This window comes from Glycine soja, chromosome 18, assembly GCF_004193775.1.
Source record: "Glycine soja cultivar W05 chromosome 18, ASM419377v2, whole genome shotgun sequence".
Classification (NCBI taxonomy): domain Eukaryota; kingdom Viridiplantae; phylum Streptophyta; class Magnoliopsida; order Fabales; family Fabaceae; genus Glycine; species Glycine soja.
Window position 1 is genome coordinate 274,228 of NC_041019.1, and position 23,580 is coordinate 297,807.

A 23,580-nucleotide genomic window follows, 5' to 3' on the forward strand; every position below is an offset into this window, starting at 1 on the left:
AAGATACTATACGTCTAACTTCTGTTCTTATTTCTTGGAATCATACCGATCGATAATATTAATAATGCCTTGTTGAGTAGTACATTGATGCGTATGTAAAAAGTGCTTCAGTTTTTTCAAGGGAACCAAGTTGCACATTGCTTAGGAGAGAAATTTATCTTGTGACTGTGAAATTGCCCATGACGTTGGAAATTGAGAGACATTTAGACAAAACAGAGTTCGAGACTGTTGAGTTTGCAGGTTGATTACAGTGCAACTACAACTTTTTATTATACGGCCAGAAAACATATTTTTAAAATGATCATTGACTCCACGACGTGAAAACTCACCATAAAACTGATAAGAAAGTGGTACAACGAATTTAATTGATTTATTTTGATGATGAATAAAGGAGAAACTTAGAGAAACGAAAAATAGCTCCGAGGAAGACATAAAATTAAAGAATCATAAGACCGACTGACACATAATAATATAACATAGTATTTCTCAGCGCCTGCACTCAGCGGGAATGCCTTGTGGGAATCGCTTAAGATCGTTGCAGTAGTTATAGATCATGAAGTACTTCTGAGCCCATCTCAGTCTTCTTCTGCCATAGGCATCAAGCTCGTTGCTCTGCCATGCAGCATCAGAGAAGGAATTGGAAGAAGAGGTGGAGAACTCTGTGGCTTTGAAATTGCGGTAGTATGCTGTAAAGGGTGCTTTTGACCAATCAGTTTTCACCAAACCACCTCTGGTGGCCCAGTCATCAGCGTTCCACAAGCTAGAATAGATTCTCATGGGTTGGTTCTTCGGGAAAGGAACGCCAATAGTCTCAGCATTCTTGAACACCCTTATGGGAATGTTATCGACCAAGAATCTGCACAACAGATAAATCGATTTGTTTTGTTAATTATCGATATCAATTAATGAGGGAAAAACGAGAGATAAAGAAAGATTTTTTTTTTTTTTTTCACTCACATGATGTGTTGAGGCTTCCAGATGATGGAGTAAGTGTGGAAGTTTCTGGTGGGGTCGAACCAGAGATAGAACTGTTGCTCTCTGTTCCCTTGGCCTTTGGTAAACACGTTTGTGTGGAGAATGTAAGGGTCACCGCTCACGTTTCCCAAGAATTCAAAATCAATCTCATCATGAGTTGGCCCTTGAGACGACAACTGCATACGGAAATAAATACTACCGTTATTGACACAAACACAATACAAAGAATGTTTTGATAAATACATAACATAAGAAAATGACTAATGAGGTTTTGTTCATTTTTAGGTCCAACTCATTAATTAGTCCATGGTTGAAACAGAAAGCATCATAGAGTGAAAAATAAATAAAGAGTTGTGGCTAGTGAAAGTAAAGTGGTCTAGCTAGCAAAACTTGTTGTAGGGGTTTGTTACAATGAATGCATGTACTGTTGCGTTTGAAAGGTTGATGCCAAAAGCGTGCAAGCTTGGTAATAATGGTTGTATTTCATGAGTGGGAAAAGTAAGTTATATTTCATGAAGAAGTCATACTAAAGTAGCTTTTGTAAAAGAAAGAAGAGAATAATAGTGTGAGTTGGAAGAGAAGAAAGGAATCATAGAGGAGTTTAATTAATATAATTCTGTTATAATAGTAATAAAACATACGTAGTAAGCAGTGACAGTGCCGGCAGAGTTGCCAGCAACGAGCTTGAGTTGCATATCGATCCTCCCAAATAGGTACTCTTTCTTGGATTGGAAGCCGGAGCCAGAGACTTTGTCCAGAGAAAGAGATAGAAGCTGACCACCATTGAATATCTTAGCACGGTGATCACCCCATGTTAGATCAAAGTCTTGGTTGAAGTTAGCACCACAGGAAGCCACCATGGAGCCAACCACCACCACTAGCATAAGTGCATAAAACTCATTGTGAGTAGAAGCCATACTGGAGAGAGAAATGTAAATGTTGTGTGTAGTGATGTCAAGGGAAAGAGGTGTCTATATATATATATATATGTGGTAAAGAAGAGACAGGTTTAGGGAAATATGACTGGGAATATGGATTGTGTACTGTATGGTGGTGGGACGCGTGAGAATCAATCACTGGTGCCAGCTTTGCAAGTTTTGAAAGCTGGAAGCTTTTGTTTGAACGTTAGATTAATAAATACGCTAACGCTATTTTGTTTAGGGTTATGTTATGAGTTTAATGCAGAGGCAAATCATGATTTGTGTGCGTAGGTCCCATTTTAGTATGATTTGGAAAAAATAAGATGACATTTAATTGGGGGGAAATAGGGAAAAATAGGCGGTGGATGCCAACTGGATTGTGATATGACGGAAGGAATCAAAGGAGAGAATAAGACCAACTAGGTATTTTACTTGTACATGGGTCTACCAATCATTCATCACGAATCCACTAAGATGATGCCATGCGGCATGGGAAATATTTGAGTCACTTACCCTAAATTTTTTCCGTTGCCAAATGTTGGGAGTTTTTTTAATGAACTTCAAGGTTCTTACATTAGTCAGAACTTCACGAGACCCCCAATGGTATGGTATGACATGGTTATCCCATCGGTGATACTGATAACTCTTCTGCTTGCTATAGGCAGGAGTTTTAATTATTTTGTCTCTTGCAATGCTGACAACAACTTTGTATGCAAAATAAACAACACAGAAAAGAAAAATATAAACGTATAAACATATTTATCTCATTTCATATATATAAATATACTTTCAAGTTTCAAGAGGATTATTAATTAGTGGGAAATTTTTTTAGTCCATGATTCATGAATATGTGAACTATCTCCAGCTGCACCTGCCCAATGCTACAGTAGTATGGGATATTTTTCTGATTACTTGACCAAACATTGGATAAGGTCATAAGGTAGCTCTCTAAAAGCATTGCATTGGATTGGAACGAGGATCATCCATCGCCGTACAGTGTCAGAGACTGTAGTAATGATCACAAAACAAATTATTATTGCTACGAAAAGAAATTGTATTTGTAATCAAAATAAAGAAACTGTATTATTCAGGAAAATAAAAGAGGAATAATTAATAATTATAAACTCTCCTATATTCTTTTCTTTACTAATTATTTTATTTCTTTATGATAAATATTGAATTCATTTCATGTTTTTAAAATTTTAGATATAATTATCTTTTGTTTAACAATTTTTTATAAGATAGGAGAAAGATTTGTAAAAAAAAAGTACAACATTCAAAAGAATATATTATTGCTATTATGAAAACAATGCAACTTTTGTTTGAACCAAACCCTTAATTGGGTGTAGTTTCTTGTACCACTGTTAATTGAACGATCAAGTTGCAAAATAAAAGTATGTACATATTTAACATCGGCTTAGATAATTTTTAAAAAGTTTATTTATCTTAAAAATAGTTATAAATCATATATTTAAAATATAAGATAAGTTAATCTAAATCTGAATTTATCGGTATTGAAATTTGATTAATGGCTTGGTGCTAACCTATGGCAACTATCTAGCAATACACCAAGGTTATATTCAATAAAATTAAGTGTAGTTGGTGGCTAAAGGTTAAAAAGTTAATTTATTAAATTACAAGTATTTAATAAAATTAATTATTGAAATAGTTAAAAAATATAAAATAATAAAATTATGATTTATTTTAAAATAATAACTTGAAATTAAATAAATATATTAAATATAAAATGAAAAAATATAAAAAATTAAAAACTAATATTTTAAGAAATATTACTTCAAATAATATTTAAAAATTATTAAAAAAATTATTTATTCAACGGTCAAATAATTTTTTTAACTAAAAATTAACTTAAATATCTTATGAACATAGGTAAAATCTTCAACCTTTCCTGCGAAAGAACCTCTATGCTACCTTACTATATAGTATAACGTGTTTGAACACAATGGATCAGATTCCAATAAATATCATATGGTTGTTAGGATTTTAAATTACCTCTTCTTTTTTTCCTTTTTAATTTCTTTATATCCTCAAAAACGTGAAGCATGCGTGTTTCTTAATTTCTCTCTTGTTTTTCTTTTACTAAGAAAACAAGAATGTCAGTACAAAGCTCTTGCATATGATTGATGCTTTCGGCAATAATGTTTTGCTTTTCTTTTTAATAAAGAAACTTTGGGGGGTCGAGGAATGAAGATCAGTCTCTATAAATTGGATAATGCCTATCATATGGAACTGGAAGCATTGGCCTTTTGGGTTGCTTGAAAGTGTTCATGAAACAATAGATTATACAATGGGATGATCCTATATAACTAATTGATAGTGAAATTGCTGGATGCAATTAAATTTGTTGGTAACGATGAAGGTACTGATAGTATTATTAGTTGAGATTACCACAAATTAAATATAGATCCATTAAGTAATCAAAACTATTTTATCTCTCACCAAAAGACTGATTTTTGGTAAATTGAAACGAGAAGATCATAAAAAAAACATGAGGTTTCGCCTGAGCTCAATGATGAGACTCTCTCAAAATCACTTAATTATGGCATATGCCTATGATGGAGATCAAAGTGGATAAGTGCTCTTTTTTCTTTTTTTTTTTTTTTTTACAGAAAGTAGATAAGTGTTTTCTTTTTTAACAGAAAAGGTAGATAAGTGCTATTGATTAATAATAATAGCAATGCATGAAATTAGTATTGGGGAATTAAACCATATATATGCACCATAATTGATAAGAATTTTTAATTTGTAATTAAGCAGCGTGTTATTATTAAAGAAAGAATGACGCGTTTTAAACTAGCTGATAACATTAGAGGTATGTTTTCATTCTATTACTTTCAGAAAAGTAAAAACCACTGTCATAACTTTAGCAATAACCATGCATGTTAGCAAATTAAAAAAAAAAAACACTCTAGCAATAACCGTTGTTGCTTTTGAAATTTCGAGCTCACAATCTCTCCGATGGGAAATTATGTTACTCAAGTAACGTCACTAAGCAATCTAATTTTTCATTTAAACAATATTTTTTGGGTACATATTTAAACAATATTTAACTGATAATTAATACAAGAAAAATAGTTTAAGTTTTTCCAATTCATTTTTTTTTCTTCATGGCTTACAATAGAAAACCAAAACCGATCTACAATACTACTCTGGACCTCTTTGTTTGGCAAAGTTTATTTCAACACTATCTCTGCATATAATATTGTTACATTTAACTATCACAGTTAAACAGAGTTTAAATAAGACTATCGAGGATAAAAAGCACTATTCAAATATGACCACGGCTCTCGGGCTCTGTTAGTATAGGAAGGCAAACTCTATTTTTGGGAGCAGTAAGGCAAACTCTGTTTGGTACTTAATTAAAACTAAATTTCTTTGAAAACAAACTGCATTAAAATGTATCTTTTAACATTAGAAAACGTACGTGTCTACGTGATGATGGAATTTGGAAAGTAAAACAGACGGGCCATACATAAAAAAAAAAAAAAAACCATATAACTATCATTGTTTTAGAATTTAAGTTATTAAAATATTTACTTTTTTAAAATCTTTTTCAGTTTAATGTTTTTGTGGAAGTTATAGGAGGGGCTCGGATAACAATTAGACTTAGAATTCAGCAATGTTAATAATGATTTAAAATTGTAATTTAGATTATGCATAATGGGTTACCTATGATAATGTGGTGAATTATAGTTCAATCTGTTTACTGCAAACGATGTTAATATTTAATATTTATACCTTAAACAAGATTACTTCCAAAAGATAATACATGTGAAAAATAAAAAAAAAATGAAAATAAGAATAATTTAAAAGTTTTCTACATTATCTTCATTGGTTTTGCAAAATGACAACAAAAATGAAGTATGTTTTTTTTCTTTTTGTTAAAATGCCAAATAAGATGGGACAGATAGAATATTAATATGTTTCAGATTTTCAAGACATTAACATATTTATTTTTTATTTAAAATAGAAAAAAGAATTTTAGTCAGCAAGGATACAGCTGAATGAATAATTTAGAATGATTGGGGTTGAAAAGTATTGGATTGCTAGGAATGGGTAGCAGGGTCCAGGGTGCACCGAAAAACCTAATGAAAACCCACGGCGCAAGTAAGCGCGGCGGTGCATTGGCCATAAGTTCAAGTGGGTCCGCCACAAGATTATCGAACTCTTCAACTTAAGAAAATTATTTGAACTTTTTTTTAATATTTGATTAAAGAGAAAACCAAAAATCATATTAAAAATTATTTTTCTTTCATAAAATAATATTATAAAGTTATTCTTTTACGAAAATAAATCAAAAATAAAAATAATGAAAAAAATAGGCAAATAGAATTTAAATAGAGAAGATAGTTTATTTTCCTTTATATTTTTGCTTTGAACAAAACAAATAATGAAAGTTTAAACGACATTAGTTAATAGTGATCTTACAATATTTAATAATTCTACGTTTAAACGACATTAGTCAATAGTTTTCAGCCAATTTAATAAAAAATTGATCTAAAATTTGTAGTTTTCAAAATTTATTGTTAAATTGATAATTAAATATTAAAACTTAATAACAAAATGTTTGAAAATTTAATTGTAAGACTAATTTGTCTCACTTTTTACTTAATCAAAAATTAAATTTATATTTTTTTTTATCCTTAAGAGATTAATTTATCATCGCATCATGTTATCTTTTTTATAAGCATATCCAATTGCACAAGTAATATAAAACTCTAAGATCAAGTATCGAATTTCACTAGGACTATGCTTGTACTCAGAGCTATATATATCTAATGATTAAGCAATAAATGAATGGAAAAAAGGTTTGTGCATAAGAATCAATATTGAAAGAAATAAAATATGAGAATTAACAACAAAGCATAAAAGGTGAGAAGACAAACACTTAAATGAGGTTGATGATAAGGGTGGAACGTGTTAGGGACTTTACTTCTAAAACTTTTCTTGATGTAATATTTTATTGAGTTTTCTCTTTTATCATTAATATGATTATCACTCGTTTTTACTAATGTATTTTAACTAAGAGCCCTTGAGTGAAATAACCTCAATTACTTAATATCACTCTCAATCCTTTAGCGATTGATTATTAAATGATTTGCATCAAGAGCAAATATGCATGAACATGTTAAAGAAAACCACTCTATCTCCATATATGACTCACTTTAGATATTCTTTCCAAGTTTTTAGCATACAAACATTTTTCAATATTTATATCCTAAAAGAGTACATAAAGATGGATGATCAAACCATAAATAAGTGAATAAGCACATAGATGAATAATAATAATAACATTGTATTAAAAGATAGTACAAAATCATTATATCATAGAGAGTTTTGGATTACAAAGCACCTAACATGGTGGAGTTTTAGCCTCTCTTTATCACGAGAGGCTTACAGATAGGGGAGTAAAATATAGGGGTTTTAATGAAAGAAAAATGGAATGAAATGAATTGGCTAGAGCTTCAAAAATGGATATCATTGCACCAATAGTGGACGACTTGCTTCTCCTCTAAGTATTCTTTGTTGCGAAGACTTCTTCCGGCTTCTGAAGTTTCTTTCTTATATAGGGACTATGCCTCCTTGTTGACCAATCAGAGCGTCGCGCGATATTTGCACTGAACATTTATCAAACCAAACTGAGAGGGAACCACGACCCAATCGAAAGTGGAATCCAGGTTGAAGGATGCTGACAGCTTTGACAATGGAGGCCCACGTATAAGAGGCGCCATTAAGGACAAACATATCCTTAGAATATTTATGAGAAAGCAATTGCACCCATAGTTTGTGTTGATCATGCATAAGCGACCAAGCATTCTTACCTAGAAGAGTCACATTCATTTCTCTAGCTGTGCGAATTCCCAGACCACCCCGACTCTTGGGGCGAGTAAGAGTGTTCCAATTGACCCAATGTCTGTGCGGAGAACCCCAAATGAAGCCTCGAGTTATCTAGTGAATCTCGTCACATGTGTCACTGGGGAGATGGAGTTCAACACTAAGGAAGCTAGAGAAAAGTCATGAAGAACACTATGCACTAATCTAACTTGAGAGGACTTAGCAAACGTGAACAGAAGACAATCATGGACAAAAAATAGATGAGAGATAGCTGGGCCCTGGCGGGAGATTGTAACAGATACCTTGTGTTGGATCATATAAGTAGGCTTTTCCATGCACGAAACAAACAAATAAGGAGAGAGAGGATCCCGTGACCAAGACCCCCTGTAGGCTTGAAGCTCTTCTGGATTTCATTATTCCACTTAAGCGATATTTGCTTCACCAAATTAACAACAACGTCCAAAATAACAAGGAATCCAGGAATACAGGTAAATGGATATTAGAAAGGGATATAAATACTTGTTTATCATTTTTCACCAATTAAAAGAATTTCAGGAATTTTAAATTTTCACCGGTCATTGCCTCATGAAATTAATTTAAATTAAATGTATAAGCAAAGATAAATTCATTGTAAGAATATATTAGAATCTAATTTCTAAAATCTAAACTTTTTAAAATTAAATTCACCGTAAGAATACGGTTGGATCTAATTTCGAAAATCTAAACTTGCTAATGTTAACTTCAGGCAAGATAAATTATTAGATTAATATAGGAGCTAAACACTGTTGCTCCTAATTAAAAGAGAACATAATTTGAAATAACAATGTTTAGGACATGAAAATGCAACGAAATATATATAATTGCTATATTATTGTTCAACAATTCAAAGAAACATATATAGTAGGATAATTTCTTCTTTAAAAGTGTAATTTGTTAAAATAAGTCTCTAATATGAAAAAATATTTTTTGTTCCAAATGTGTAAAAATAATAACATATTAATCCTAGGGGGTTTTCTTTCTTCCTTTCTTCTTCTCTTGGACCATACCCACTTAGCGACGCGTTGATCGCTGTCATGTTGGAGCACAACGCAGCAACCGCGTCGGTGTCGAACAGCCAGCGGAGGCAGCATGTGACGAAGCGGAAGAATTTAAGGACCTCGACTGGGGAGGAGCCGAGGGGTGCGACGATGCAACGGTCCATGGCTTGATATGGGGGAAGTAGCCGAAGCGGAGGACGAAAACCTATTGCTTTTTCCTTTGTTTTGGTTGTTGCACGCTCACAGGGATAACTATTCTGGTTCTAAAGTCTTGTTTTTATTCATGTACTTTTATGGGGTTGGTCTAATTACGGCTTGTAATTAGTCAATTCTCATTGTTATTTTCTTTCATATATATTCATATTTGGCTTTTCCTAAAAAAAAGATTTGAAGCTGCTCCGGGGTTGAAGAAAGATCAAACACATGGTGGGCACTTGGTTATGAATTTGCTACGTACATAATTTAGATGTAAATGGTCCAATTTTAAACAGATGCATGCATTTAAACCAATAAAATGGAATGCTTTTAGATGTGTCGCAGGAAAAGAATAAAGTTTATCTTGTTATGATCAGAATAGGTGATGCGCTTTTGGTCCCTTGGTTGCTTCGAATGCAGGTTTAAGATTGAAACTATGCTGCAGCAGGAAGTGGGCAGAGAAATATACTTGGTAGTTAAAGTTTTTTTTTATTTATATTTCTCTATGTTGGATTTATACTCTGGGTGTTAGCTAAAGGTCTTTTGAACTTTGATGTAGAAAGAAAAAGAAAAAATTAGGAGAGAAAGAAAGGGAAGGGTGGTCAGATATATTTTTGCAGAGTGGCAGACGGTGGTACAAGAGAAGGAGAAGGGAAGAAAGAACACCACTGAAGAAAAAAGAGTGAATATACTTGATTCATAGAAGGAAAAAACTTGTGTCAGTATCTCAATTTTAATTCCAACATTGGTTTGTTTCACACTCCATGTTCCAAGAAATATCTACCAAATACGAAAAAAAGAAAAAAAAATATAGTCCTTATCTAAAAAATGTCTTGAGAAAGGGTAAATATATGTAACCTTTTAACAAGATAATGTTTAAGTCTCTCAAAATGAAATCTATTTCATATATAGTTGGGTACCTAAACACGGTACAAATATTTCAATTTTATATTTTTAGATACTTTTTAAGTCCTATTGCCAATATTAAGTAAAAAAAATTATATCTATTTTTCATGATATTATACATGAGTAAGATATATTATGACAAATTTGGTAGATTTCATTGTGAAAGACACAATGAAATTTGATAAGTGGGATATAATTTTTTTTACAACATTTTAGTCCTCATTTGTTATATCAGTTGTGACGCGAGGTTAGAGTTCAAGGAAAAAAATAACTAACTAACATGTTGCCATTTTTACACATTTGAAAAAAAAAATTCATCAGACTTATATGTGAGCCAATTATACTTTGACGACGAAGGTGGTATTTACCCTATATAGTAATATTACCGGAGTATTTTATAAAGTGAGTCTCAGTCATAAGGCTTTAATTGCAAAGGGAGAAGTAGCTTAGCTTAACAACCAAAAAGGAAATGTACTAGAAATTTAAAAGTCGTTAAGGGAGTTGTGTGACCGATTTATGAGTCGTGTACACTGGTGCAATGCAATCAGCGATGTGGCGTTTCTCGTAGTCTTTCTTCTTTGTTTGTTTCACTGTCTTAGTATTACTATTACTATCACTATTGGAGGAGAAAGGAGCTATATGGATAACCACCAAGATCAAGGTGTTTTTTTCTTTATTCCGGTGCATTTTTTTTGTCATTCTCTTTCTGGGTTTTGTTGGTTTAGTCACTTTCTTGTTTCTCTGGTAGAAAAGTCTCTCTCTTTCTTGCTTTAACATTGTTCTATTAAGCTTTTTGAGGAGAAGATTTTTATGGTGCTTTCTTGAATTTCAGGACACGAGGGTCGTGCATGTAGATGTAGCGAATGTCGATGGCCTTCCCCTAATCCAAATCCATGTCCCAAAAAAAGTCTTTCTCACAAGAACAAATGTGGAACCATTGAAGGTTACGAACTGTCAACTTCAGAGCGCCAAACCCATTCCAATGCTTCAGAGTCGGATGATGATGAACACCTTTCTGATGATGATCCCCACTCACAAGGTAATCTAAGTCCCCTACTTTTTAAAGATTGTGATATTAATTATTATTTCCAAGAATGAGAATATTTTTCCATTTTTTTTGTCTGTATGGGGGTGTTAAGTTATTAGTGCATTACAAAAACATGGGTTTGCTAATCTGATGACTTTTTACGGGTTTGGTTGTGTCAGGTCCAAACTCCTTAGACCCTGGCAACAATGAGAAACTCAATGTTGGAACCAGAAAATTTTTATCTAGTTCAGGTGATGAGTTGTTTCTAGATGCAATTGCAAACTTTTCAGATGGTGCACCAAGTCCAGGAAGTAAGGAACCTTTGCGAGATAGCCATGAGTGGGCTCGTGATGTGGAAATAGGCAATATAAAATATCAAGAATTTTCTTCAGGGTCTTCTGATTTTAATGGTAAGCTGCAAAGTATATTATTAGATTAAAGCACTTCTTTTTAGATACTGAACTGCTTCATCTGGTACACTTAAGAACTTCATATGTAATTGTGAAGTTTGCTCATATTGAGAATCAAACAAGTATCCATATGCGCTAGAAAAATTAAAAAAAAAGATTTATACTTCAATTTTTTTTTAATCCACTGGTAATTGAATGCATATTTTGTTTTTTTGTGTTTATGTTTTATATTTTGCTGCTAAACTTTTGTTTTTCTCTGTTGGTGTATCTTGTTCTGATAATATGTTTCACAACTACAGATATAAATCAGTTCAATGTCAAAGGCCAAATGCAGGAACATAGTATTTTGCAAAGGGAAAGGGTCAAGGAAGGAAACATGCTGGAGATGCAAGGTCAACTGTCAGGTTCTCATGTTCATCCACCATCATCAAGTTCCATCACAGATTTGAGGACCATTGAGCGTATTGATGATTGTTTTGGTTTGTCAAGTGACTCAAATCCCAGCAAAGCTGAAGCCACACCAGATATGATGCTAGAAAATAAGATCCATACTGGTGAAAATGTGAGGCCATGCAGTTTGGCATCTGTTGCAAAGGAGACTAATTTGAAAGAAAATGACGAGACTAAATCAGACTCGGACATGTTTGACATTTCGATCTTTTCTGACAATGCTGTTAGTGACAGAATAGCACTTAGTGATGTGGTTAACTCGGATTCTCAAGTGGCTAGAGGAGCTTTTAATCTGGAAGAAAAGAACAATGCTGATCTCCTTTCTTTGATGCTCCAAGAGGAACTTTCTCTTGAAGTAAATTCTACCATTTCAAGCACAAACACTTCCACAAACAGTGTTCAAGTAAATTCTGCACATACGATACAGTTTGCTACTTCTGGCGATGCCAAGACGTTGCAGGAAATGGGAGAAGAAAATGTTAACATGTTTACAAGTCCTGTGTGTGATGATAGTGCTGATGTGGCACATCCCCAAAATGAGTGTGCTGATTTTAAAGATCATAAAGGAGTGTTACCACAGAATCCCTTAAGCCCACCCTCATCTGAAGCAGGGAAGCCAAAGCAAGATGACTTGAAGGATTCTGATGATGAGGAAAATTATTTTCATATAAACCAAAATCATTTGAGTGGAAAAAGACAGGTCCTTCCTCCAGATGGACGTGTTCTGGATAGCAGCATGAAGGAGCAGGAAAGCTGGGAGATTGTGGCTGAAGAAATGCATGCTGAAGAGAGCATTGGAGTTTCTTCTGTGAATTTCATGACAGAAAATGATAAAGCATCAGATGAAATTGGAATCTCTATGAATCGTATGAAATTAGAGATGTATGAAAATTATATGGGTGCTACTCACTTTTCTGACAAGCCATCAAGTGGTGTATATAAAAGTGATGACGTGGTTGAAATGGATAAATTTGAAAAATGCGATATAACTGATGCTCAGTACACCGAAAGGCTCATTGTGAAAGATTCTTCATTGCCTAAACCTGCTGGCAGTAATTTTGAACGTTCCATTCTTTCAGAAGCTGCAATGGATTTCTATGCAAGGACACCGAAAGATATTGAGTGTGCAAATAAAAGTTCACTATCAGGTGCTCAAGAAGACAATGAAGACAATGAAATCAAAAGCAGTTGCAGAGTAAACAAAGAATGTAATAGATTCATTAGTACTTCTACTGATTCACGTCAAACACAAAATGCAGAACTTCTAGTGAAGGCTGCAGAAGAGCCTGGTAGGAATTCTTCGCTTTATTCTTTAGATGTTGAGCCTTCTGCTCAATGTGTTTCTGTTGTTGGAGAAACTCAAGGAGAGCATGGCAGGGAAGTGTATGGAATTACTGATGTGCCTGTTCAAGATCAAAGTGGTAATAATAATAGCAATGCTCAACTACCTTCATCTGCAATTCACACTTATATTGATTATGGTATCCAGTGTGACAGTTTTATAGTAGAATGCACCCTTTACTATAGAAAGTGGTATCTCCTGGGGCTTTCTCTATATGCTAGGCTGGTCAATATATATAAATCATTAAAGCTAAAATAACTTGAAACACATTTTTTTGGTTTGGGGGGGAAACATTCATTTGATTTACATTTTGATGCTCTATCTAAGAATTATCTCCATGCAATTTGATCAGGTTTACCATCCAACTTGAATGACCCAAAGGCTGCATCTGAAGGCCAACAACATCCCAGTTCCACCTCTTCACAGGCTGGTTGGTTTCCCACTCTAACTCAAGCTATTAATGAGTCTCAAGGGAGAAAGAAGAATGAAGAAATAGTAGCTGAGATAACAAACCGAAACAGTGAACAGAAAACACCTCCACAGAGTCCATTGAGTGAAGCTGCCAACAGCAACAAGCTTGAGTCTCCAAAACTGGAAGAAAGTTCAATATTTGGAAAAAATGGTGAATCAGCTGCTGCAGCTAAAGCTGTGAAAGGAGAGGGTGAAAAAGGTTCGAACTCCTCTGCTGACATCAGGCGAAAAAATAAGAAAGTCAAGAGCAAACTCTATTGCACGCCATGTATGTGCTGCTCATCTGTAGATTCTCCACCAAGATAGAATATCCTGTTTCTCTCCACTCTCACTCTGGTTTTTGACTTTGACACACTGTTTGCGCTTACTATCTGTTCTTTAGTTGTATATTTTGAGGATCTTCGGTTGTTCTTTTACATGTGACATCTCATTTCATTCTGTTGTATAAATTTCGTAATAAGGTTCTAGTTGAAGGCTACTGGGGAAGTGAAATTATAAATTTGATGTTACTGATTATTTTGTTACATATCAGGGAAAAGTAATTGGATTATTACTTCAAATACATTTGATGCATAAATAACAAAAATCCTGTTTTAATCTCTAATTTCTTTTTCTTTTTTTTTTCATTTGCAATTTACTTTATTAATATATCAATATTTCCATTGATTTAAACATTACATCAGTTTGGTTTTTGGTGGAAAATTGATGAGTTAAATTTTGATAAAAAAAAAAGATAAATTACATTTTATCTCCTCAATTTTATATATTTTTTAAAATTATCTCTATTTTTTAATGTTATTAAACTCTCTTCAAGTTTGAGTTAAAGTATAAACGAAAATTATAAATTAATTTTAATTATGATTAATAAACTTGTATCTAATTAAACTTAGTTAATAGAATTTACCACTTTTTTTATTTCAACACAAAATCTAGTTCTTTAGTGATGCAAAGAAAAAAAAATAGGTTAAGAAAATATTAAATTTATGGAGATAATATTAGTGCGGGATAAAGTTTGATTTTCATATTATATATTTAACTCCTTTTTCTTTAACTTTCATATATATATATATATATATATATATATATATATATATATATTTGTAATTTAACAATTTTTTGAATTTCATTCTTATCAAATTACTTTTTTATCTTGAGAAATTATGGTTTCTTTGTTTTTAATTCTTAAAATACATTAGATAGTAGTTTAAATAATAAAAAAGGAAATTGTCAAAAATATTGTAAAAATAAAAAATAAAACAAATATAATTTATAATTTATCGTGATTAAAAATTAAAAATAAACAAATTATAAGCACTAAAAAATTATTTAAGCATACTTTTATTATATTATATTTATGCCATACACGCTTTACTATTTAAAATTTTAAATTATCATATATTTTCTAAATTATCAATTTTTATATTAAGATTTTAATTTAGAGATGTGAGGAAAGGGTTTAATTTAGAGGAAGGAAAAAAAAAAGGTGCATGAATAAATAAGACTATAAGAGTAGGGATTGGCTTGAAAATTGAAATGAAGGAAGAAAAATGGTGAATGCACTCAGTCATAATCAGAGTCACTTTCTGGTGGTGCTGTTGAACTCCAATTCCAATTGCAGAGGGAGCAAGAGTGGTAACAACACCGTCTTCCGAAAACCCTTTGTGAAATTCCGAACCCTCACCACTCAAATTTGCCACTCCTCTTACCACCGATTCGCTGACACAAAGCACACAACCCTTCTGGTTGAGACTTACCATCTCCATGACAGCCTCAGAGCTTTACTTGCAAAGCTTCAGAAGGAAGATTGCAACCCTCTCCACGTACTCGCAGAAGATGGTGATTGGTCCAAAGACCATTTTTGGGCCGTTGTCAGGTTCCTTAAAAGTGCCTCAAGGTTCACCCAAATCCTTCAGGTTGGGACCTTTATTCCGGTCTTTAATTTTAGTAACAAATTTGATTACTTTGCCTAAATGGGTCTTAATTGCGTTGGGGGTGGAATTTATTGTTTCTTTTTATTGTGTTATGGCAATACTCTTGGTTATTGGGTGAAATTTATTAGTTTTGTTTATCCTTTGTGGTTTTTGAGTTCTTATTTTCTTAGCACCTTGCATTAATAGGTGTTTGATATGTGGAAGAACATTGAGAAATCACGAATTAGTGAGTTCAACTATAACAAGATCATAGGCTTGTTATGTGAAGGAGGAAAGATGGAAGATGCATTATCTGCATTGCGAGATATGAAAGTTCAAGGTATCAAGCCTTCTTTGGACACTTACAATCCAATAATTCATGGATTATCCAGAGAAGGTAAGTTCAGTGATGCTTTACGTTTTATTGATGAGATGAAAGAATCTGGCTTAGAGCTGGATTCTGAAACCTATGATGGTTTGCTTGGAGCCTATGGGAAATTTCAAATGTATGATGAGATGGGTGAGTGTGTGAAGAAGATGGAGTTGGAAGGATGTTCTCCTGATCATATCACTTATAATATACTTATCCAAGAGTATGCTCGTGCTGGGCTACTCCAGAGAATGGAAAAGCTTTATCAAAGAATGGTTTCAAAAAGAATGCATGTACAGTCTTCTACTCTTGTCGCAATGCTGGAGGCTTATACCACATTTGGGATGGTTGAAAAGATGGAAAATTTTTATAGAAAAATCTTGAGCTCAAAAACATGTCTAGAGGATGATTTGATTAGAAAAGTGGCTGAAGTTTATATCAAGAACTACATGTTTTCTAGATTAGAGGACCTGGCACTAGATTTATGTCCAGCATTTGGTGAGAGCAACCTTGTATGGTGTCTCCGTCTTCTTTCTTATGCATGTCCTTTGAGTAAAAAAGGTATGGATATAGTTGTTCGAGAAATGCGAGATGCAAAGGTTAATTGGAATGTCACTGTTGCAAATATTATCATGTTGGCTTATGTGAAGATGAAAGATTTCAGGCATTTGAAAATTTTGCTATCTCAGTTGCCAATCTACCGGGTGCAGCCTGATATAATCACTATTGGAATTCTATTTGATGCCACTAGAATTGGTTTTGATGGTAGTGGAGCTTTAGAAACATGGAGAAGAATGGGCTATCTATACAGAGTAGTAGAAATAAAAACAGATTCTCTGGTCCTTACGGCATTTGGGAAAGGTCATTTTCTTAAAAGCTGTGAAGAAGTGTACTCTTCCCTTCACCCTGAGGACAGAAAAAGGAAAACATGGACTTACCATGATCTCATTGCTTTATTGTCAAAACATACTGGTACCATCGACTGTATAAAACCTAGATAGTTAACCCATCTTTGCTTTTATGAAAGTTAAAAAAAAAATGTAAAAAGATTGTGATATCTTACTTTCTTGTTTCCAGTTAAGTTGGGATGATGTAAAAAATATTAATGCTATTTGGCAGGGTGAAGACACTTTCAATTTTGAAATGAATTTAGTTTATTTAAAAATATTTTGTACTGACAGTGTTTATAAATTGAACTCTCTAAAATAGTTATAAAATTAGGTTGGCAATTCATGGCTAATGCATATTAGAGGTAGCAACACAGGTGGCCCAGTCCAGTCCAATGGGCCAGTCTAAGCCTGATCCATTTTCTTGTGGGCTGCAATTTTTAGGTTCATCCCAGTCCGGCAATTGTTTTGCGCGCCAGTCAAATTGTTGGTACATTCAGCACAAGATGAACAATTTCAATATTATCCTTTCATTAAGCTGATACAGATTCATAATTTGTAAGAGTAAGCTTCGGATTCACAATCCGTAAGTTTACGTAATTTGTAAACTTACACAATTAATTTTGATCTAATAATGTATTTTTTTACATATATAAATTTTAAATAAAAATCATAGATTTCATAAAAAATTATATATGTGAACAAATTAGTTATTAGATTAAAATTAATTGTTACAAAATTTATTATGTAAATTTATGGATTGTGAATCCGTAAGCTTATTCTTATGGATTACGAATTCGTATCAGCTTTACGGAAGGGTAATATTAGAATTGCTCATCTTGTATTGGGTGTATCATCAATTTGACTTGTGCGGAAAGCAATTGCCTCCAAGTCCTATGTAAGGCCACTGGACCAAATTAGCCCAATTTTTAGAATTAAAAAATAGCCCGGTTTTAATAAAATATCTACATATTTTAGTTATATTTTTTTGCAGTTTCTCATTAATTATATACGTGTGAAGTGAAACTGCATTGATGTATACAATTAAAGCATTCTAACATTATATATACAATTATATAAAACGTTCTAACGTGTATATATGCAATTCAAGGTAGAGAAAAAAAAAAGGCACAAGAAAAGCATGCTAAGATGAATTGTTGGTAGACTTACGTACATTCGTACTCGCAGCGTTCTCACGTTCACGTTTCACTTTTATCACAGTACGCACTTATCAATTATGCTAACTTAATTAACTGTTATTGAATTATTATTATTATTATTAATATAATATAATATGTTGTGCAATAAGTTATATATTTGATTTTTCAATTTTAATTATGGGGCCAGCCGGGCCAGACTCAATTGGCCCAATAGACTAAACAGACCTGACGAAAAAAGACTTCTATTTGGCCCACGTGTGAAGGGATTAGATGGACACTAGAACTACCATCATCTACAGACAAGGTACTGAAAAACAGCGCAATTTCCTAAGTACGCATCTGATGTCATTAAATCAATGAGATACTCACAAATGTCTCCCATATTATACGTTGTGCCTCTTGGGCATTGTTACTGTACCTACGCTTTCTGCATTCCTGTAAATATCAGAAATGGCATAACTGTGAATATTATTTAAACAACCCTAATTTTTTCACATTCTAACTTCTATACCCATTTTACACTTCCCTCCCTTGCTTTTGTATCCCGTAACCAATCACCATTTGTCGGTATCAAATATCAATTGACCTTATAGATTAGATACGCATGGAAGAATCTTTGTATATGTTCTTTACAAATATAAACCAATTAAGGAAACCTAATATAAGACTAGGAAGGAGTTACCTGGAGCATTTGATTTATAGTTGCAATTTGCTCTGTACTTAAGAAGTTAAATTTCAGTAGTTCTCGAAATAAAGCCAAAATCTCTGAGCTCAGGTTACTAGCTGCAAGGTTCTCCAATATGCCAGATATGCTTGAATTATCAAACACAGATCTCATCCACTGAGGGATTTTATGCAGTTTCATTAACGCAATACCTTTAAGTACTGCAGGCCTTTGATTGTTCGTGAATGATTGTGATGCTAAAGCAGGAGCGGCCAAAGATACTGTCATCTCCTCTATAATCAATCTACACCAGCTACTCTCTTCTAAGACTTTTGTTTCCTTTGTCAGCTTTTCCCATCCCAGAATCATTGACAGACAGAGGGAACAATTTTTAGCCACTCTCAGATCATTATAGAAAACCATTCCTTCCAATCCTTATGGGCATTAAGTACCCAATAGTACATCTCAACTCTTCATGATCACTGTTTATTTGATCTGATATTCTGTTAAATAACTCTAACAGGCTATAAGAAGCAGCAATCTTGATTACAGGAGAACCAAAATGCAGAAGTCTGCACAAGTCATGGCAACGGATGCCAATGAAGGCTAGCGGCTCCGATGGATTCGTTGAAGCAAAGAAGTTTTGCCAATCCACGAACCCTGGTAGGATAGCATGCAAGCTAGAATATAAAAGGTTTCTTATTACTGATTCGAACCGGCTTACCTTTTAACGGCGAAGTAATGAATCAAAAGAACAAATATTAAAGTTTCTCCTGTGCATGTTCCCTCGTCATGGTCAACCAAAGCAGGTCCCTTCGAAGAAGCAGCACAGACTACGGTGTGCTGACCATAGAGATTATACAAGTATTAAAAAGAATGGCCTTGGAAGTCTCTTCAAGTGCTTTATTGGTGGAAAGATACAAAATTAAGGAAAGAATGCCAATAACGAAGAGACTTTCGTCACTTAAGATATCAACCTCTTTGGATAGAATTGAATACTCCATCATCTGCAGAAGTGGTAGCGTTGTGTTAGAACAATCATTAACCTAAATCATTATGTTTTCTAGTAAGTTTAGGGGTAGTTGGTTAGTTATAGAATTTTTGTAATATCAGAAAACAGTACTTGCATAAGTTGCATTCCACCTCATCTCTAACTATTGTTCTGCTGTAATCTACTTCTATTTGGTTTTGTATTTTAGATCATGTCAATTTATTTCTAGTATTTTATAATCATTAATATAACACTTCTCTAAAGTGTTGTTTGTGGCTTTTTATCCATTAAAATGTACTATTCATCATGAGCTGTGCATTCCTAAATCCTCACATCAGTTACTTTTAGCCATATAGACTACGGCTCTGCTTTGCCTAAAATCTTGATGCTAACATCCTTCAGGATATTCAAATTTGTAAATTGGGAGAAATGACAACCATATTAACAGAACTCGATAATGTGCCATATCATCATCATCATGGATTTAGATTACGCATAGAGGGGTTACTGATTGCATTAGATCTGATTATACCCAGGAGTAAAGTGGAATAATTAGAAAATCCAGGAGCTATTTTTAAAAAGCAAGAGTAAATTGGAAGGACGAAAATTGTACTCTAGACTAATAAAAATTGAGGCCAGTAGGCCACTCTAAGAGGAAAATGAGATATAAAAACGAGAGTTTCTAATCATGATAATGATTGGATTTATACGGGATGCAATGTGCATAAATAGAAGTTCAGCTACTCACACCTTCATGGTTACCGCTACCCAACTTTGATCAGTAGATAGTGTTTCAGGATGCACTGAACTCAAAGTGTTAAAAACCAAAATCAAGATGGACATGTAAGTTCTTGTCGACAAGCTGTTATTCAAATAACACCAAGTCCTGATTTTTGTCGCAATTCCATGCAAAGATAATTGTTCACAAACAGCTGGACAGATGAGAACCATAGTTGCCATGACATTCAGAACACATATTATGTCATGTTCCTGGCCTTCTTCCTCCAAGAGCTGTGCTAATAGGCACACGACAAGTCTAGCTCCATAGTTATCTTCAGTTGATACCAACTCCGCAAGTGTCTGTACATTTATAGTTTGATTATTGTTTCCTATAATTATGTCAGCCTCTTCTAAGTTATAGCTTCTGCAAAATTTCAAAATCTGATGGCATAATGAGTTGATTATGTTCTCTTGTTGAAACAACCACTTCAATGATACCGTGTGAATTCTTGCTGAAAGTAATCCTATTCATCATTGTTTATGAGCTGGAATATTATCTCCTCCGCATCTCGACTATAGTGAAATTGGTAGTTCATATTGCAAAGACCCCTTAGTAAACTGTAAAGATTCACCAGTTGTGTCACGGTCAAATTATCAGTGGTCCGATTATGAAAATTACCACTATTAAGAAGAATATATTGTTCAAGAGAAGCTAAAACCAACTTCTCATCTGCAAGTCTGGCAATGGAAGTCAGAAAACTGTTAGGGAAAATAGACGTCAAGGAATTAATTGCCAATCTGGGGAATAGTAGTATGAAGTTTTGGCAGTTCAAGTACCTTTCATCATATAGCGAACTAGTGTACATAATCAGCAAAACAGCAGATTGACAAGAAGGCAAATCCAAACTCTTAGTACTCCTTTGCCCAAGCAAAAAGAGTAAATCAATAGGATCGCAAGGCAGGTGCAAAGCAGTCTCTCTAATTGGTTGTCCAGAATCATTTCCCAGGAGAGAATCCATGAGTGAACTGAGCAACAAATATATTCTATTTTTCATCCTATCTCCTGTAAACAAACCCAGACATTCATATGAAAAACTGAACCAACCGATTGAAATCAGACTCTCTGCAAATTCCACGGCATTAATACTAGAGTGCAGAAGCAGTATCAAATGAAAAGTTTCAAGTAATCCAAGGGCAATGTCCTCTTCCATTTCATTGATGCCCACTACAAGCCTTGGCAGTAAATGGGTTCTGCATATATCTAGAATGCTGCTTCTAAGCTCCAGCTTACTAGAGTTAATGGAGTTTCCATCATGACTATATGCAAATGCCTCTTTAAGTAGGTACAAGCATTGCAAAATTTGGTTTATATTCCTTTCAGAGACAGAGAGACAAGCTAAAATGGCATGGTTCGTTGCTTCCTCAATTGATTTTAACAGATCTAAAGCTCCATTACAAGATGGAGATCTTATAAGAGCAACAAAGACTGAACAGACCATTATAAACGTCTCTGGAATAATACCCATCTCCCCATCAGAAAGCATTCTTATCAAAACAAGAACCAGTTCCTCTAGTTGAAAAGTTGATACAGATCCAGGGCACTCAGAAATGCATTCATAAATGAGCTTCAGTGTCTCACATTGGACAGGGTGAAAAGGAACTTCAGCCACATACCGTAATGTTGGGATCAGAGTAGAAATTCCAACAACGAGTCTTAGTTTAAAGGTTTCCTCAGCAGTTGATAAAATACCTAGTACCTGAAGGCACATCTTGACTGCTGGGTCCTTATACTCTGTTCATAATAGAATAATTAGTAAGCCACCTAGGTATAACAGTAAGGTCAAAACAAAGTTCTGCATTCACAAGCATATAAAGGAAAAAGTTGAGCTAAGCTAAATTAGATTTAGAATTCGTCTAGGCGAGAAAACGGCCTTGTTTCAGTTGTTTGGCAATTTCTATACAAAGTTCTCTCCTGACGATCTTAATATTTTAAATAAATATTCTGCAATATTTTCTTCCACCAAAACTCGAATCTGATAGTCTGAAGTTCTGACTGAAGACAAATAGTGAAAGAGTAAATCTAGAGTGCCGATTTGAACTTGACTGTCTGACGAGAGTAATGGGCCTTTGATGGCTTCAGCAAACAGATTTACCAGAGATGTGCCCTTGGTTCCATCCTCGGTTGAGTTAACTCCTCCATTGGAAGGCATGCTACTAGTATCGTATGCACATTCTTACCTGAACAAATGTCTTTGAGCCAGCATAGTCAAAAATGGAAATTGTCAGTTCAAAAAAGAGACAAGAATGAAAGTTATGCTGTAAACTATGGCATCTTACTATCACTGAAAGTGAAATCTATTCTGTAAACTATGGTCATACTGACTTCTAACCAGCCTTGGAATGATTGACATCAATTACTCGTTCATTGAGCCTGAAACTTTGGTGGTTAGGATATAAGCTATAGATGCAAACTCTCGGAGAAAAAGATACTAGCAGGAAATCGACCTTCCTATTGAAATTCATGACAGAAAATTGTCATCAGATGTGATGCATGACATGGCAATGTTTCCTTTTGTCTACGTATGGTGAACATGTAACCGGACCTTTGCCTCTTAAGTCCTAATAGTAAGAGTCTAATGTTCTATACTACCTTTGTTTGTATCTTTGAGTAGTTGAGTACCTGTGAGACAAATAACAAATCTCTTTCAGAGACAGCGTCCTAATGTCAGTATCTACCCACCCAAAATAGGCTTCACTCAGGAAAGGCAGAAGTTAAAACAAACAACACACCCGAAAAAGAAGTTTCAAATTTTCTTTTCAAGGAACAAAAATATTGAGGAATTGATAACGGACCAACACAATTCAAGCGAACATCATCATTTTGAATCTTCATGAGAACATCGACCAACAGGTACAAGATCTGTGGACAGAAGGGAATCAACATATCACTTCCATCTCCCTCTGCTGATGTACTCTGAAGAACAGATAGTTTGTAAAGGACAAAGAGAACCTCCCCACGAATCTCCTCACTGCACCATGCGAGCAAAGGACTCACCACATGTGAAACAAATTTGAAAGTCAACAGTACGGCAAGTTGACACTGACCGCAGCATCCAATACATATGAACAATACCTCGGCAATTGAAGGCCCGTAACAATAACAGAAATTAAACTATGCATGTCTTTGATGTGTTCATGGAGATCATCATCCTTCTCACAATTCAGAAGAGCCCCAAGGTAGTGAATCTGTACATTCAGAACAATAGAAACAGTTCATAAAATTTCCCAT

General features: G+C 34.0%; 3 protein-coding genes across 3 annotated transcripts; 2 read left to right on the forward strand and 1 right to left on the reverse strand.

Moving 5' to 3' along the window:
• Window positions 1–245: 245 nt before the first annotated feature.
• LOC114394729 (xyloglucan endotransglucosylase/hydrolase 2-like) lies at window positions 246–1,919 on the reverse strand. The gene is made up of 3 exons (XM_028356406.1): window positions 1,617–1,919; window positions 958–1,151; window positions 246–856 (listed from the first exon to the last, which is right to left on the reverse strand). Exons 1-3 carry the CDS (start codon window positions 1,890–1,892, stop codon window positions 487–489), a joined length of 840 nt encoding a protein of 279 aa, XP_028212207.1. The 5' UTR covers window positions 1,893–1,919; the 3' UTR covers window positions 246–486.
• Window positions 1,920–9,999: 8,080 nt separating this feature from the next.
• On the forward strand, window positions 10,000–14,088 carry LOC114395748. Its single transcript, XM_028357593.1, has 5 exons — window positions 10,000–10,550; window positions 10,722–10,928; window positions 11,096–11,326; window positions 11,626–13,197; window positions 13,471–14,088. The coding sequence occupies exons 1-5, from the start codon at window positions 10,406–10,408 to the stop codon at window positions 13,893–13,895; spliced, it is 2,580 nt and encodes an 859-aa protein (XP_028213394.1). The 5' UTR covers window positions 10,000–10,405; the 3' UTR covers window positions 13,896–14,088.
• Window positions 14,089–15,105: 1,017 nt separating this feature from the next.
• Window positions 15,106–17,034, forward strand: LOC114395378 (pentatricopeptide repeat-containing protein At4g14190, chloroplastic-like). Its single transcript, XM_028357139.1, has 2 exons — window positions 15,106–15,502; window positions 15,707–17,034. Exons 1-2 carry the CDS (start codon window positions 15,137–15,139, stop codon window positions 16,868–16,870), a joined length of 1,530 nt encoding a protein of 509 aa, XP_028212940.1. The 5' UTR covers window positions 15,106–15,136; the 3' UTR covers window positions 16,871–17,034.
• The last annotated feature ends 6,546 nt before the right edge of the window (window positions 17,035–23,580 follow it).

Coding starts and splice junctions, on each gene's coding strand:
- LOC114395748 (XM_028357593.1), top strand. CDS start 10,406: ATGAGTCGTGTACACTGGTGCAATGCAATCAGCGATGTGGCGTTTCTC. Junction 11,327..11,625: donor AGGGTCTTCTGATTTTAATG/GTAAGCTGCAAA, acceptor TCACAACTACAG/ATATAAATCAGTTCAATGTC. Junction 13,198..13,470: donor GCCTGTTCAAGATCAAAGTG/GTAATAATAATA, acceptor CAATTTGATCAG/GTTTACCATCCAACTTGAAT.
- LOC114394729 (XM_028356406.1), bottom strand. CDS start 1,892: ATGGCTTCTACTCACAATGAGTTTTATGCACTTATGCTAGTGGTGGTG. Junction 1,152..1,616: donor GCACTGTCACTGCTTACTAC/GTATGTTTTATT, acceptor TTCCGTATGCAG/TTGTCGTCTCAAGGGCCAAC. Junction 857..957: donor TGGAAGCCTCAACACATCAT/GTGAGTGAAAAA, acceptor TCTGTTGTGCAG/ATTCTTGGTCGATAACATTC.
- LOC114395378 (XM_028357139.1), top strand. CDS start 15,137: ATGGTGAATGCACTCAGTCATAATCAGAGTCACTTTCTGGTGGTGCTG. Junction 15,503..15,706: donor GGTTCACCCAAATCCTTCAG/GTTGGGACCTTT, acceptor TTGCATTAATAG/GTGTTTGATATGTGGAAGAA.